At 37.8% G+C, this 17,806-nt stretch overlaps 1 protein-coding gene across 2 annotated transcripts in view; it reads left to right on the forward strand.

Annotated features, from left to right (window-relative positions):
- NEK7 (NIMA related kinase 7) overlaps nucleotides 1-17,806 on the forward strand; it is a 71,409-nt gene that overhangs the window by 21,215 nt on the left and 32,388 nt on the right. For both annotated transcript variants that reach the window (XM_063426106.1, XM_063426105.1), the window contains 3 exons: nucleotides 7,161-7,301; nucleotides 12,588-12,650; nucleotides 13,672-13,782. In XM_063426106.1, the coding sequence (XP_063282176.1) occupies nucleotides 7,179-7,301; nucleotides 12,588-12,650; nucleotides 13,672-13,782 (297 nt within the window). In that variant the 5' untranslated portion in view covers nucleotides 7,161-7,178. The remainder of the gene's footprint in view (nucleotides 1-7,160; nucleotides 7,302-12,587; nucleotides 12,651-13,671; nucleotides 13,783-17,806) is intronic.

A 17,806-nucleotide genomic window follows, 5' to 3' on the forward strand; every position in this document is an offset into this window, starting at 1 on the left:
ATTTGTATTGATGTTGGTCTGGAACACAAGGGGGTGGTTACTTATAGTTACTATAGGCATGCCTTTTATCCACCTCTGGGCAAGGCTTGATAATCCACAGGGTATATATCTAATGATACTGAAGTGTGTATTGTACTTGCTTGGGGGCCAGAATCTAATTCTGAGTGAGTCACCATCTACCTTACCAGAGACACCTTGGGCAGAAGTTTTACTTTGAAAACCTAAGGGGTAAGTGATTAGGACTTCTGTTATTTTATCCCTTTTGTTTTTATCTGTTGTTGGTGTAACTAATTTGATTCTCATCTATATTTGTGTATGCACTCAGACAATTTTTTGCTCATAATAAATGTTCTTTTATAAAGTTCTGCCTTTGTCTAGTAAAGAATCGCGTTACCTGAAGAGACTAATTAGTGTTTTTCAATAACATACATATTGTGCTAAGTTTTATTTGGTGGGTTTTTATTATTAAGTTACCTGGGGGAACAAGGCACCCCATTTATAAATTGTCTTGGTTGTGGCAGCGTTAAAATAGTAATATTTATATTATTATGGTTAAGTGTGGGTGATGTTAAGGGGATTTTTTATTATTATTTCCGGTCTAGTGCAGACAAATAGTGAACCCTTTCACCACCCCAACTACATCACGCACGCTCTTAAAGTAGGGTGCGTTCGTGACAGGCGGAGCCTGACCCAGCGCCGAGGGACATCGGCGCTGGATTCAGTTAAGTGGCTGAATGGGGTTTCAACCCCTTCAGTCGCGAGGGAGGGGGGAACCTATTAACCTTATAGTGCCAGGAAAGTATAGGATCCCTTTAACTTGTTGGGAGCTGACTTTTGATTTGAATATGTTTGTTGAAATACCATTCTGTACAGTGCATAAAGAACTTGTTCTCCGTTTCATGAATTAAACTTTACTAAGTTATTCTTTGCAAAGGTGATCTGAGCATTTGAGGTGTAATGCATACGGCTTTTAGTAACTGACAAAAAGAAAAAAGTCAGCTTGCTTCCAATCCCTTTTTTTAAATATTTCAGAATAGAAGTGCAAAGAATGTATAACCGGTACATTAAAGACGTCTCATTATAGAAGGTGTAACATATGGTTATAGGCCAACAACTTCTAGAACTGCAATCAGAAATGTATCCCACAATAATATAGAGCACAGACAAACTGCTGTATTTGTACTGAGTTTTGCGCCTCGTGAGACAGGGCGACCCCCGAGACATGAAACACAGGAGCATCTCTACCATCCGTGGTTCTCCGTGTTGCCACTATTATATGCTAGAGTATGAAAATGCTCTAAATATTTTGCTTATATCAACATGGTGGTCTCGATATGCATAATTCAGATGACTGAAGGATGGCCTAATCGGGCTGGTTGTGGAGCTATCAGATCTCTCATATTCAACAGGTTGTAGGTACATGAATCCCCCGTGCTCATGTTTCATAAAAGCCCCAGGATAGGACCCGGCCGTCTCTTACCCCAGTGTCTATTTAACTTTCATCTGATCGACTGGACGACCTGTTCCATAATGTCTAGAAGGGGTCTCCCCCTGCCCCGCCGAACTACTTTCTAATTCCCGGTAAGCTATGTTCATAGGATACCTGCAAAAGTGAAGGGAAGTGGCCTTTACTCATAATAGTGGGAACATTGCAACGAGAGACGGAAAGTGCGTTTAGTTAATTATGGAAAGACAGAACAATAAAGCAGAGAAGTAGAGAACCGGGTAAGAGAGAATAGGAGGGAGTAATGGAGCGATAGAAAAGGGGAAAAAAGGCATAAATATAAAGCAATAAATAGAATGGGGAGGGGTACCAAGGGGATAGGAGTGGTAGTGGTAAGGGGTGGTGTGATGCAGATTGAAGACCACGCACTGGAAACAGGAGGGACCCTGGGTCGCTGCTGACAATCACCCTGAGATGGAAGCAAGCTGATTTGTTGGCAGTCAGGTGGGCAAGTAACATCACAGATTGTGTTGTGTTTTTTTTTTTGTTTTGTTTTTTTACATTTTTGTTTTTGCATTGAAAAGTATTCAAGCATAGAATGACATGTTCACAACAAGAGAACATATAAGCATGAGAGGATGCCCACACAATATGTGGCATGTCAAGAACAGTGTGTATGTTATAGAAACATAATCTAGTAATAACAACATGCTAAGCTGACATAACTAATAAGGCAGTCCCTGCTGTTTTAGTTAGTCTAAGAATTCCTGGGGGTTTTTTTCTTCCAAGTTTTCCATGCTGTTTTGATTCAGGTTAGCAGTAAACCGATCCTAGCATTTTATAATCTAATCTGACTTATACGGGGGTGGGTATTGACTGGCAAGGTATCGTTCGGTCTGCCCAAACACCCCTTTGGACCCCCACAGCTCAACCATACGGTTTACTTTTCCTCTCGTAGTTCCACACACATTTCCACTGGCTCGCGTATGCACATAAGCCTATCTGCACTTGCACGTTCTCCCATTCCTATTGGACCCCTCCAACCCTATTCCCCCCCCCCCCCCCATACAAACTATCCAGACCAAAATGATTGAGTTGGAATGCTCAGAAATAAGTAAATACTGTGCTAATTGCCATAATTGGTTTTCCCTCTTGTTTAAATCTTTGGTATTGCCTGTAGATATTTTACAATATTGGTGGGATGTGTGAAAACATTTTAGGATAGAAGTGGATGTGGTATGGGGTCAAAGCATACAATCTGAACTCCCTTGCCAGGGCTCAATTCCCACCTGCCAAAGGCAAGACAATTAAAACTGAGCCCTGCCTGAAAATCTAGCTCTTTGTTATAAAGGCTTCTCCAAAAAGATCATACTAGCCTGCAAATAAAGTTTGCATCTGTTTACAGGTTTTGGCTACCAAAATAGAAGACTGGGCAAACGTAATACAATGATGACCCATCAAAGGGATGTAATTGAGAGTCCTTTACCTCCAATAAAGTGTCCATAGAAAGTCATAGATTTAAGGAATACCCAGTTCATTGGATTCAAACATTACCCAGTCCATTGGGTCACCACAACAACAACAAAAAACTTATTTTACCCTTCAATGTAAAACTTTCCTGTTTTGTTGAAACCGCAACGTTTACATTAAATGTTAAATACACCAGGAAGAAATCCTCTTTAGGCATTGACTCCAGAACGGAGTCAAACCTCTGTCCTGCAATCAACTGCAGCTCGTAGCAGCATTTGATTTGAGGAGTGTGGTATTTGGCCCTGCATGTGTGTCTCATTCACTGGTGCGTTCATATGAGAGACATTGGATTGGATGAGATTGTGGAAGATGTCGGTAGGCATGCTGACGTTTTGGAGACGGAGCTAGTGGCTTGAGCAGAGGCGTCTCTGTACTACATATGCAGTGAGAAATCTTTACTGTTAATTCTTACCACCAAAGGAGGGTTGACAGTGGTCACTGTGATACAAGGGGACCTACAGTACGAAAAAAAATATATCTTTGGGTCTGTAGGTTTCCTTTAATTACCAAAATGGCAGCATAACTTGAAAACTGTTCTTTATCTAGATAAAATTTGTTCTGGATTAATAATTTCGGAATATCTAATTTAAGATAAAGAAAAAGTGATCCAAAAGTTCCATTCCAAATCTATCCTGAGACAGATTTTTTGTTAATCATCTCTCTGTGTTTCAAGTCAAGATCACTGAATCACCTATGTGTTCATGGTGCTTGGAGTAACTGTTTCCAGTCCAGTGCTTCTCAAAGAGAAGTATTGGGGACATTGAGTGCTTACGTGGCGACACTTGTGCTACACCAATCCAATGCTTTGTCATAGATGAGCATTGATTGCATTTTTGCATCTGGAGGCTTTTGGCCACTAGAGGTGTTTTTTGTCAAATGTAGACTTTGCTGTTTCTCAGATACAGAAGTGTTTTATATCGTCCAAGAAAAAAACCTATTCACCAAAACCACTACATTAAATTGTCTCACTCTGTGGGGTCTTTGCATATTTTGCAAAGATCCCTGATGGTGACTGCTCATCTTGTAGTGCGGTTGCCCGTGAGTGCAGGGGAAGGAATGTTTTACTTATGAGAAGCTGTCTCACATGCCTTTGTCATCTTCATCTAATGGCTTCTTTTTAGCTTATTGCATTCTCCTTGTATGCTGGACCAGTGTTGTACCCTCTCGCATGTGCACGATTACGACGTTGAAATCTATGGAGGATCTTGCAACATCGCGGCAGCCTCCATGGACAGAACCTTTGTCTCACAAATTGGAGAACTCCACAACAGCACCTCCACCTTTCATCTTGATAACACCCTCATGGGGGGGGCTGACAGTGCTGTTTTAAGTTTTGATGATTAGTGTCTGTGTTAGCTCTGCATTTTTCTACAATAATGTCAATAATGTACCGGTTTTACCAGGTCAAGCCTTTTTCTACCACCACATAATGCTCACCTAGGGGAAATGAGACGTCTGCTTCTCAATATCTTATTTCCAACTTGGTTATCTGATGAGTGCACAAATACTTAGTCTAGCATTCACTAAAGTGATCTATGCTGTAAAGCCCCTGGACTCCGCATTGGAAAGCAATGGGATTCCTCATGAGATCACACACAGCTGGACTGGATATGATTTTCGAGCTACCAAATTTCATGCCAAATTCCTAGGAGTTCAGCTGAAAACCTAGAGTCCTCATTAACTCAACAGGGGGATGCTTCTATGAGCAGTCTTACAATCCAGATCTACTGTATTTTTAACTAAAATTTGGGCTCGGTTGGAGCAGGTTTATTGGAATTTTATTGTAATACTTGTTATTTTCTAGCGGTTTTAAAATTTTAAATTTTTCTTCAGAATGGTAGATTTTACTAATGTCTGGAGAATTTGAAAGTGATCTAGTAGATGCTTGGAAGACTGCTATGTGTTTTTCTTCCCTGGGTGATCTGTAGCTTTTACTTAAGTTATACATTGTAACAAATTACTTTCTAATTATTCCTGGAACCAATGATGTATAGTGTCACTTATGCTATTCAGATACAGTTTAACCAACTTTTGTTGTCAGAAGATAAACCTAAAAGGTTCAACAGTCAGTATTTTTACAACGACAAAATCTTGACTTCTAGTCAAATGCATATGGGCATGAATTCTAAAAGATGCTGAGTTTGACCCTTCAGATTGAATTGGTGTATTTAGTGTCATTCTCCTTAGAAGGCTATTCCTACATTTTTCAAAATAGTGTCAAATAGAGCAATATTCTACCTTTTTGTGTATATAGTTAGGTATTTCCTGCTTGAGTCTTCAAGATTTTGGATTTTGTTGAGTTGCTTTGACTACATTTAATATAGATTAATTAAAAATGTTCAGGATACTAATAAAACAATTCAGGAGGAGATAAGTAGGTATGTGGCTAGGACTAGGTATTTAGTTCCTAACTTTTTTGGTCCATAAACTGAAAATGAGCCAGGTATGTTTGTTTGTAGATTGTTGTGAGAATATGATATTCCAGCAAAACCCCTTTTGTTTATGGAAGTGGTTGTGTGTTTTTGTCTATTTAAACTTTGCGCACCACAGAAATACGGCACCTAAGTAAATACAACAGGTTTTCTTAAATGTGGAGATTATTAAATATATAAATGTTTTGTGGAACCCACGCCCCAGAATCTGATAAACAATAAAGAGGCTTAGTAATGCACAATTTTCTCTTCCAAAAATCGTGTGACAGCACAGATATGACAAACTGTCAGTCTGCAACCTTTGTGCCCTTTCTAAGGAAAGAGTTGGTGAAATGTGGGGGAAGGGAGGAGACAGACGCCAGAATTGGCCTGTGAAGTTTGCATACACTGCCCACTGTTAAACAGATTACCTTTAATGAAGTGTCTAATGCTCAGGGCTCATCAACTTAATCAGGGTAGGCAGTTTCGCCCCTATCTAACAGAGAAAACCCGTGGCCCTCTGGCCTTGGACAGCCACTCTGGCCTCCTCTCGCAGGGAGGCGCCCGGCCCTAAACAAGTCAGACAGTGTGTGATCTGACATGCAAATATAGGTCATTGCATATGTAAATGTGTGATTACAAACTCGCATGCCAAAACACATTAGCCAGACTTTGGGCTCAGCATGCTGCTGTCACTGTGTCTTAGAGACTCACGCTAATCTTTGTCAAGTTCAAATGTGCTCTCAAAGTGGGGGGGGAAAGAAAGCTATGTGTTGTCTAATCACATTTTTTCCTTTGCTTTTAACACATATGTCTAAGCTTGTGCATATTAATCTGACTTCTTGTCTGTAACACACAAATACTTCAAAACTTTCAAAAAGTGCTGTAAGATGCACTCAATTTTCTGTATGTATATTTTAGTGTACCATGCACCCTTCTTAAACCGAATGCTTTTTTACATCTCTTAACAGATCACAACATTTTTTTTTTTTTATAAAAGCAAAATGCAGAATTATAGACATTAATGTCATTTATTCTGTTAAAATTTTTTTTAAAAAAATCATCCTCGATATATCTGCTTTTATAAGCTACACACAACAGCTTTCAACTGACCTGTTAAAATTCTGGCTTGTTATACTAGGTAACATTTACTAGGAGGACACATTTTCATTATTAATTATCATTATTTGTAAAGAAAAAAAAAACGTATCCAGCAGTGCTTTACAATGTGTTTACAAACAAAATTTGACAATTTAAGGTTAACAGAAACAGGAGGTGGGTATTGCATAAATAAGTTTAACCGTTTACAATCTGCTAAGCAAACTACAAATAGAGGTTTAGATTTTTTTTTTTACAATTTTTTTTTTCCCTTATGCATCTGTGTTTTGCAGCAATGTGGCTCCAGACAAACACAAACTTTCTCGAAACATGAATAATGCTGATGCCGCCCAATGATTAACACAGGCATAGTGACACTTTGCACAATGTATGGCGAGTCTGTCACATATATTTTTGTTACATTTTACCCATTCAGTCTCTTTAAAATATTATGTATAATAATCATTCCTAATATTGTATTAAGACTTATTACAATGCTAAGGTAAATGAGATGCAGTTTGTCAGTCCAAACTGGCATATATTTCTGTACATTTCTATTTTTTTTTTTTTACATTTTTTTTTGTTACAATTTGTTGGTAATATTTTTCTGTAATTAAACATTGTTACAAGAATCATGTTTGTTGAGTGAATTACATTTTTTATTTTTTTACTTTTAGAAACCGTTGCGACCCGAAATGGGCTATAACACACTAGCCAATTTTCAGATCGAGAAGAAGATTGGACGGGGCCAGTTTAGTGAAGTGTACAGAGCCACATGTCTCCTAGATAGAGTTCCTGTAGCTTTGAAGAAAGTACAGGTACGTTTACTAATGTGTTTGACTGCACACAATATCTTAAAAGGATGGCTTGGGCAGTAGTGATAAATTAGCATTTCTTACAGATTGCCATGGTCTACATATTGATCTAAAAATCCCTAAATTCCTAAGCTACTAGCCAGGTCTAAAAAGAAAAAAAGAAAAAAAATCTTAAAGGGACATTATAACCACCAGAACAATGCTTAATGTAGTTGTTCTGGTGTCTATAGTCAGTCCCTGCAGGCTTTTGCTGTAAACACTGCCTTCTCATAGAAAAGCCCAACCTCGACTCCAGCTCCCCATCCAACTACCGCCCTATATCGCTACTGCCAATTGCCTCCAAGATCCTTGAGAGAGTTGTTTATGCGAGATTGACTGACTGACTGACTGACTGACTGACTGCCTCTAATTTAACTCTCTGCTTGGCCCGCTTCAGTCTGGATTCTGCGCTCGTCACTCTATTGAAACAGCTGTGACCAAAGTATCCAACGATTTAATCGCTGCTAAATCTCGCGGCAATTACTCCTAATTCTCCTTGATCTTTCTGCTGCCTTTAACACTGTTGATCATCAACAATTTCTATGTTTCAAGGTCTTTGAGATACTGCTCTCTCCTGGTGCTCCTCCTACCTCTCCCAGTGCTTTTTCAGTGATTTTTTTCCTCTGGCTCTGCCTCTTCTCCCCAACCCTCTCTGTTGACATTCCCCAAGGTTCTGTCCTTGGTCCCCTATTGTTCTCAGTCTACACTGCCTCCCTTGGTAAACTCATCAGCTCCTTTGGCTCACATTATCATTTATAAGCAGATGACACACAAATCTACCTGTCCTCTCTCCGCCCATCTTGACTCGTGTCTATAACTGCCTCTCTGCGATTTCCAACTGGATGGCTGCTCACTTCCTTAAACTCAACTTGTCCAAAACAGAGCTTCTGGTCTTTCCTCCCTCAAGTGTTGCTACTCCCGTGTCTGTCTCCCTCCAAGCCAACGGCGCCACCATTACCTCTACCTCGCTGCTCCGACCTCTCCTTTACCCCTCATGTCCAGTCGATTGCCAAATCCTGCTGCTTCCATCTCAAAAACATGGCTCGCATTCGCCTCTATTTAACACCAGACGCAGCTAAGGTGCTGGTCCATGCTGTTCTTTCTCGCCATGACTACTGCAATACCCTTGTCAGTGGTCTTATGTGTTCCCAGATTGCACCACTGCAATATATAATGAATGTGGCAGCGAGGCTCAGTTTCCTGTCCTGCTGCGCCTCCCGCCTCTACATTGGCTTCAAGTTAGATATAGGGCTCAATTTAAGATTCTGGTGCTTGCTTACAAGTCCCTACATAATGCTGCTCCAACCTACCTATCCTCCCTAATACACAAGTATGTCCCATGTCTGTACTCACACATCTGATGCTCGCCTCCAAGACTTCTCCAGGGCTGCACCTTTTCTGTGGAACTCCCGTTCCTTCTCTGTTAGACTTTCACCCAGTCTCCACTCCTTCAAAAAAATCTTTGAAAACACACTTCTTCAGGAAAGCATATCATTTAAACTGTTAGCAGGTTTTCATTCACCCCCCCCCAATAACTCCTCTGCTGTAACTGTCAAAAATAAACTTTGTTCTCAGTGAATACTTTTCTAGCAACCTATTTCATTACTTCTACTTATACCTTTTGTGTCACTATACCCCACTCCCTCTAGCATGTAAGTTCATTGAGCAGGGCCCTCCATCCCTCTGTTCCTGTGTGTCCATTTGTCTGGTTACACTTACGTGTCTTAGTCCACCCATTGTACAGCGCTACGGAATTAGCTGGCGCTATATAAATAACATAAAATGCAGTGTTTACATTGCTGCCTAGGGATACCTCCAGTGACAGTCACTCACACGGCCACTAGAGATGCTTCCTGGGTCAGTGCAGCTCTGCATAAAGATGTTGAGCATTCCTCATAGAGATTAATTGATTCAATGCATGTCTATGAGGAGAGGCTGGTGAGCCATTGCGGCTTTCGGATGCTCCTCCCTCCCCCACAGCCTCCTTGGCTGACATCAGCACGGACTATCAGCCAACCCGATGCTTTGCCATAGGAAAGTATTAGATTGGATTAGTTTGTCAATTCTGATGACCACCAAGGAGGCGGAGTGGGGACAGACCCACACACTGCTGGAATAAGTGTTTTCTACTTTTTTAAGGGGGTAAAGGGACAGTGGGACACCTAAAAAATAGTGGTTTTAAAGCTGTAGGGTCTAGAAAACACATTTGGATTCCTGACCCTATAGTGTTATTTTAACTCTACAAGCTCACAGTATTTACTATAGATTCAGAACATGAAATCTAAGCATTTGTGCAAAAACGTGTTCTTGGGGTATCAGTGTGTTCATTCATGTCACTACTTCCTAGTAACCTTTTCCTAACCACCACCTCCTCCTCCTCATACCCGAACCTCTTCCTTGCCATATCCCTCAAATACTTTTTTGACAATATTTATTAGTTTTTCAAATGGGGAAAAAAGGCCAGATGGGAAATAAAAAAAAAAAAAAAAACATGGTTTGTCCTTTGGTTAGGTTAGTCTATAGTGATGACACCTGTATACTGAAGTCCTCTCTGACTCATAAACATCATGAGTGAAATAACAAGTCTACCTCGCAGTAATCCTACAGTTCCATCGTTTGCTTATGGGTGGAACTTCATTCCTATTGGAATACTGACTCACACACACATTTCGATTTATTACTCCTGCTGTACTTCAAGAAGAACACGTGAAGATCCTAATCATCGGAAACACATTTAAGACCTGATTAGAGCTTAGGTCTGCTAAATTGATTCTTTACTGTTTGGTTTGAGCTTTGGCGCCACCCATTTTATTACTTTTAAAAATCTCACTGATCAAATCAATGGCTTTAATTTGAGTATGTTGTTTTTTTTGTGTTTTTTTTTTCTCTCTGGTTGACTGAAAGTTTTGTGTCTGGGTATTCACACACTTCTTCATTTCTTATAAATAAACACAATTCTATAGTGATTCCATTATTTAAAAAAATAAAAAAATATCAAAGAAATGCCAAACTGCATTATTAAAATTAAATGTAATGAAAGAGAATGGATTTAGGATGTATGCTTGAGTAAGATCACGTGATTTATCTGCATAATGACCAGGCAGAATCAGAATATGAAAATGAGTTCCTTGGCTCTCTTATCCCACCAAGACTTCTCATTTACTGGCATTTATTGGGCTCAAAATCCCATATCTCTTATTCATCTGCATAACATCTGCATATGTTTGCTGAAATCCTGCATAGTCTGCCTCTCCAGGCTGAGTGGCAGCTGCCAGCAGATCGTTGAATAATATTAGAAAATTTACAGCTTTGTCTAGAAAAGCGCAGTGAAAATGTTTCCAATGTATAGATCGAATTTGGTGCCACCAGACATGAGGGTTTAAAAATATATATATATATATATAGTGAAGTGCTTTTTGAGTGAATAATAGTAAAATTACACGTAATACCTTTTTTTTTTTTTTTTTGATCCCCAGTATCCGTTAAAATAAAATACCCAATAGTGTAAAAGCTTTTTTACAAATATTGTTGTGTAAGATTGACAATAGAACACTCACATGTTTTAGAGCTATCACACCAAGCTCTGGTATTATCGTATTATAGTAAAAATCAATATAAAACAGGGTATTCGCAAGTAAAGAGCCTCTAGATAAGGCTCACTTTCCACCTTTTGTATGGCTATGGGCCTTGGAATGATGCAGGAACCGAATTGTAGAGTTATGCACAAAGTGCAACAAATTTAATATATACAAACATAGTATAAGTAAATGCAAAGTAAAATATGTCCAAATCGATATCAATGTTCCAGAACGCATTTCGCCTAAGGCTTCATCAGCTCTAAAACATGTGAGTGTTCCATTGTCATTCTTACACAAAAATATTTGTAAAAAAGGTTTTGGTCTTATTTTATGTTGAAGGCTATTTGGGTATCCAAAAAAGCCCATTATACAGCACTTATAAGATATTAAGTGTGATTTTACCATTATTCACTTTTTCACTCAATAAGTGCTTCACTATACTTTTTTCATTGTTGTTTTTGTTTTGTGTGTTATGGAAGGTAGCACATATAAGTGAGATAGCAGATAAGATTTTTAATAACGTGTCATACACTTGCACGTTTGAATTTTGGAACACTACTTTTGAATTAAGCGCTGGTACTGTATATATCTTCATGAGGATTTCTGAGACCGTTCTTAAATGGTTTATTTAAAAAAAAAAAATAAAGTAATGTTAATAGATCTAGTTCTAAAACTCGAAATTTGTCATTCATACACGTTTTAGTTATGTTTGGCCATTTCTGACAAATATGCAGTTAAGTGCCCACAGGAGGTGATAGATATGGAGCAAGGTTTGGTTGAACATGAACGTTTTGCAAGTGACACCATATAGTGGCTTTTAGAAGCAATCCTGAATTTCAGGATAGTTTGACATATGGTCTCCAATAGGCAGTCAGTATTATGTTTAACCCCTTAAGGACACATGACATGTGTGACATGTCATGATTCCCTTTTATTCCAGAATTTTGGTCCTTAAGGGGTTAAACTTTACAATACTTAAATTATAATGGAAAAAAAATGCTTACCATAATTTCTCTGACGATTACATGAAGTACATAGTAAAAGTTTTTTAAATATTTTTTGTTGTTGTTGTTTTTAACTCTGTCGTTGCTGGATTACACAGTGTATGGACAGCTTGACTTGAAACAGATTTTATAATGTTACCCACATGGGACGCAGTCAGTCCATCCATAAGGTGTGCTAGTTCCTTTGCCTGGACAGCTCACAAGTTTATCATATTAAAATACAGTAATTGGTTTGTCCCAGCAAAGAGATGATTATGGAGAAACTCTAAGCACCATAGCCACTACAGATTTCTTTGTGACTGTAAAGGGAAGGTCTTTGGGTGCCAAGGTCAACAGATGTGGCTCTATAACCTCTACAATGTCCTTGAGTGTTTATGGTACTTAGAGTACCACATTATATATTGTATGTAGTAGGGGAGGACTGATTTATGTGAAAGTGATTTTATAGGAACAAAGGCTAAATGTTTGAAACCTTCTTACTTCCCTTATTTAAATGACAAGACTTTTTTTTTTTTGTGTGTGCTGATTTTGGTAAAATGGATTGCAAGTTGTCATAACATCTTACATAATCTAATAGCTGCCATTATATTCACCCTGCCAGAGTGCTTCCACATTTACTGTGCCTATCTAAATAGCTCCTATGTTCAACTTTATTTCATCCTTTGCAGATTTTTGATTTGATGGATGCCAAGGCACGAGCAGACTGTATCAAAGAAATTGACCTCCTTAAGGTAAACACTATTTGAAGCACCCCTTAGATTTGTTTGTAGAGGGAATTTTTTTTTTTTTGTGTGTGCTTTGATGATTTTTAGCTATATCTCTCGTCTTGCGGGACCCCTTTTCCATGTGCCACATCAAGGCTTTGAACCACTTCTTTTCACATCTCCTGTGAACTTAGCATCTTTAAATAAGGGAAGAAAGATGTTTACATCTTTAGATAAAACTGCATTAAAGTGACTTTGCTCTTATATTTTACGCAGAATGATTTATCTTACAGTGCAACTTTTGTTAACCAGTTTTACTAGTTCAGATCATTCTAGCCATGATCTGCTTACTTGTTTATTGCTAGTTTTAGTTAAGATACGTGTGCTGTCGTTAATGCATTTGTTATTGGAATGGTCATTAAATTTGTCATGTATAATTACCAATATGGATACCGCACTCTCCTGGATCCCAGGGTGTAACCAGGCCTGAGGTTGGCCAATCCTCACAATGTGATGTGCAAAAAAGTAAGGATTGTCCAGGCACTCAAATTCAATCCAGTGGGCAGATTATTGGAGCAAAATCGAAACAATGTTTTGGCCCACAACAGGGCCGTTGTTTTGATTTTGCTCCAATAACTCTGCCCACTGGATTGAATTTGCGTGCCTGGACCATCGTTACTATTTTGCTAATTACATTTGTCATGGACAAAATGGTAGAGACTTTTGGGGATAATATGAGAAACTAATTATAATTTCCACATATGCAGTTATGATACTTAGTTTTATTTTTGGTGTAAAACAAAAAAAAAAAGTGGTTTAGTAGAGCCCAGATCTGTAACATTAAGTTCATCACTAAACAAGATGTTTTAGGCTACAATAACAAAAATCGAAGAGTCCCTTGACTTCCATTAATCATTGTGAGGAAGAACATTGAGAAACCCTACATAATCCAATGGCTGTTTTGTATCTGTCTATTTTTACAAGTATACTGTGTGAAGAAATGTGATTTTTGAAAACTTTCTCTCCCCCTCCCCACTTTTCTTTTCAGCAACTTAATCACCCAAATGTCATAAAGTACTATGCCTCCTTCATTGAAGATAATGAGTTGAATATAGTCTTAGAGTTAGCAGATGCTGGAGACCTTTCTAATATGATAAAGGTAAAACCTTTCTAATATTTACTTTTCTTAATTTTCATGTTTTCAATGTTTATCATCTTCCTGATCAGTAAGTGCTAATTTCTTGGAAATCCCAATGATAATTACTGTAGATATTCAATGTTGCTACAGCGTTATTGTAACATGATTTCAGCTTTTTAAATTTTTTATTTGATGTGTGCATTCTATTACCAAAGATCTATTATTGGGTGTTCTATTGTGTTACTAATTACCATACTAACTCTTGTTGTTCTGTTTTTTTATGATTATTATTTTAATCCCTTCTTCACTGCACGCATTTGTAATTAAGCTGTAATATCCCCAGTTCTTGTGCATTGAACCCTGTCTTAATGTGAGTGGTCAGCTGCGGCAATATAGCGGTTACAATGACATTTGGCTTGGTTACCACATTACTGACTAAAAACCTGGCTGCTGGGTTATCCACTCAAGTGCATATTGTCAGGAATTCCATGTGAATTTCTTATTTTATACAAAAAAAAGCCAAACTGAAAATCTAGCTGACTTGGAGAATTTTTCAATTCAGCTTTATTGCCCTAAATATTGAAATTCACTTCAAATTCCTCACGGGTAGCACTCTAGTGATAAACCCAGTTTTCAATCAAAGATGAATAATATAGAAAATCTCTGTTCCTTTCAATTGATATGTGTTTTTGTTGTATTTTAGGGGGTGATTTGTCAGCACAATGCATTTATTGTATCTGTGTAATACTGATAAATATAAAGGGTTGTTACTCACTTTCATTTTGAAAATTCACTACAAGTACAGTTTTTTGTTTTTTGTGCTAAACTGGGTTCATTAAATAAAGATTGCATAAACAACCAAACAAATGCTTTCTAATCCGTTGTTTGCTCCTGGGTAATCTAGTGCTACTTTGTTATGTTATTTTAACAAATTTCAGTCACTGCCAGACATAACTTTTTAAATTTTATTTGTTATTCATTTTTTTTTTAAGAATAAAAATGTAACCTAATGTTTCTCCACATTCAGTCAGCTATCATAAAATAGTATGGGACAAAACATGCCTCAATTTGCCTGTCCATCTTTTAAATTTCATAACAAACAAAAACAAAACATTGCAACCTTTATTGCTGTGACTGTGTAAATAATTCTACGTGCATGCCATCTCTGGTACATCTACCTACAATTTTCTGGGTAAAAACTTTGTGGGTTCCATATACACTAGAAATAAATGTTCTCACTGCCTTCATAGAGCTTTCTGGATTGTTGGTTTATGTAAATGATGGTAAAACAATAAAATGCAGGTCTAGGAGTTACTTTGCAAGCAATATCTAATTTTATTGCTAATGCATCTAACCCTTGTTTCTCAAATAATTAAAGGGACGTTCCACTGCCCAAACACAAAATAATAAAATCACTGTTTAGTAGATATCCCCCAAATGAAAGCTGACATGTGTTTAATTATGGAAACTGTGCAGTTCTCTTGTCTGCTGCCTTTGCAAACTCCCTTCTAATCTCACCTGGACTTTCTGTGGCTGTCCAATCACAGACACCCCAATGTAGTTATTGAGAAGTCTTTGCAAGGCAGGTGCTCTAGGCAGTTGCTTCCTCTTTAGTTCAGCTCCACTGAGCTAAACAAACCAGGAAGTAACAGGACTACTAGGCTGACAGTGTGGGGGAAGGGTGAGGGGCAAAAAGAATGTTCATTTATAAAAGTGCCAATTTTTATTAAAATCTTCTTTTTATAATCTAAAACAAAAATAATATGCACTTTTGCAAACTAAGTGCTTTAGGAGTATGGAGTGTCCCTTTTATAGCGTTTCTTTGATAAGTCATTGGGAAGAGTGTAGCTGTCAAATTGTTTTCCATCATTTGGACAAAAACTTTTACAAGGCCGGGTACCTTAAGATTAAGATTTGCTTCCTGCATTAAAACGTAACTGTGAAATCTTAGATGACCATGCTCACCCATCAAGACAGCTTTGGATAAGTAATAGGTAAGTGAATAGTGCATCCTTGGATTTTGTTCTAAAGTGGAAGTAAATAGTGCATCCTTGGATTTTGGTTCTAAAGTGGAACAGTCACAATAGAAAAAAACAAGTGTTTTTCTGGTTATTGCTGCTCCAATTCTACAACTTTGACCCACAATTTATTTTTGACCCTGTAAAGATTGGATTTGATCCACGCCAAAACACGCCTGAAAACTCCATCAAACTTTTTTTTCCTGCTTTTTAAAATAGTCATACCTAAAAAAAAAAATTGTATGCATCTTCCAAAATTACAAAACCGTTATACTTCTGTGTGTGTTTGTGCATATAGGTGTAGCCGACTGATTCAGTAATGACCTGATCTCATGCACTAACAAGCTGATTTCCATCTTATTGACATCAAACATCCTGTGATGTGTAAATTTGGTTTGAAAAATCAAGGTTGATGTGTGACCAAGATGAAGGGCTGCACAGACTACACGCTGGCTTTCTGCTTAATTCGACTATCACGGGTAGAAACATTTACACAGGATGCAGTTTAATATTTTTCAATGTAAACTTTTTCAAAGGAGAGAACCACTGGGAATTTAGAAAGTGTTTTTAAGTCACCAGGAGCTGTATCATCACCCTTCAGAATTTTTCAGTTTGCACATACAACAATATTGGTTTATTTTATGGTTCACTCTGTTTAATCAATCAAAACCATTAATATTTAAAATATTTTTCCATATTGTTTTGACTTAAAGGAACACTATAGGATCAGGAACACAAACATGTATTCCTGACCCTTTAGTGTTTAACCCACTATTTAGGGATTTAGGGTGGCTTGCCCCCCCCCCCCCCCCCTTTAGCCCCGTTTAAAACTCACCTTCTTTCCAGGTGCTGGCTCTGTCCCCTTTGTGACATCATCAATATGGCCTATTTTTAGCCAATCCAATGCTTTCCCATAGGGGGAAATGAAAGCATTGAATTGGCTAAAATCGGCATGCGGCCCACTAGTTTGACATGCTTGATCTAAGGAATAATAAACCTGTGCTTCCTTTCTATGGCATGCTCTGGTGGTCAGGGGAAAAATTACTGTTCTCTAATAAGTAGTAGCAAAGAACAGATTGTGTTTGTTAGCTTTCTGTCCAACTATCACCAGCCTTTCTTATAGAAATAGATGATGGCCATCACTTGCATGCACATTTCTGTTGCAATTTCTTTTCCCTCTTAAATGTTCATGTACAGAAAATGGCCACTCGTTTAAGACTATTACTGCCTCTTTAAACCTCAGTGTGCATTGTATGGCATTGCTGACGTACTTTCAACTGTTGCAACAGCAAGAAACTCTTAACTTTCAGTTAATAGGTTATAATTTCTCATTTATTTTTTAATGTATTTGCTTGCACGCCAATATAGATGCTGTTTTTTATTTTTGTTTTTTTTTTTATAATTTTTTTTTATAATTTCCCCCCTTATTATTATTTTAAATAAATGTTTGAGTTGTAATTGTGCTCTATATTATCTTTGGAATCATTCAATATTTTTAAAATGGGGGATTGTCTTGTAAGATAAAGGAATCTAAACAACATTACAGTTGCTCTTGCAGTCATTTAGAAAGCATTTGTATCCTAATGCATGTGAGCATCTGTGCTAGAGTCTTGTTTTATCTTCTGCAAAGTCTATATCCATCCCAAGAATTTGGCAAATAACCATTCAGTCTGCATTCACCACCTCTTCCACTGATCTGATCCATAACCGCTTCTTTAAAGTTGAAGAGAAAATTATTCACAGGTGAAATATAGTGAGGTGTCAAATATTCTACCCATTTAGAAAAAAACGTTAAATACATAAATTTATCTATGAATTGATAAATCGGTTATGTTAATTGGGGGAGGGGGGGGGGGGGGGATCCGAATCATCTTCTTCTGCTTCTTCTTCTCCTTACATCCTTATACTTTGCAGATTATTCTAATCCTCATGGTTCAAGTAGTATTTAGACATCCACCCCTGTTTACTGATTTGTAAAGAAAATTAAAAAATGACTGTTCAGCCAATAGAAGAAAATTGGGCGTGTG

The sequence above is a fragment of the Pelobates fuscus genome, chromosome 7, assembly GCF_036172605.1.
Source record: "Pelobates fuscus isolate aPelFus1 chromosome 7, aPelFus1.pri, whole genome shotgun sequence".
NCBI classification, from domain to species: domain Eukaryota; kingdom Metazoa; phylum Chordata; class Amphibia; order Anura; family Pelobatidae; genus Pelobates; species Pelobates fuscus.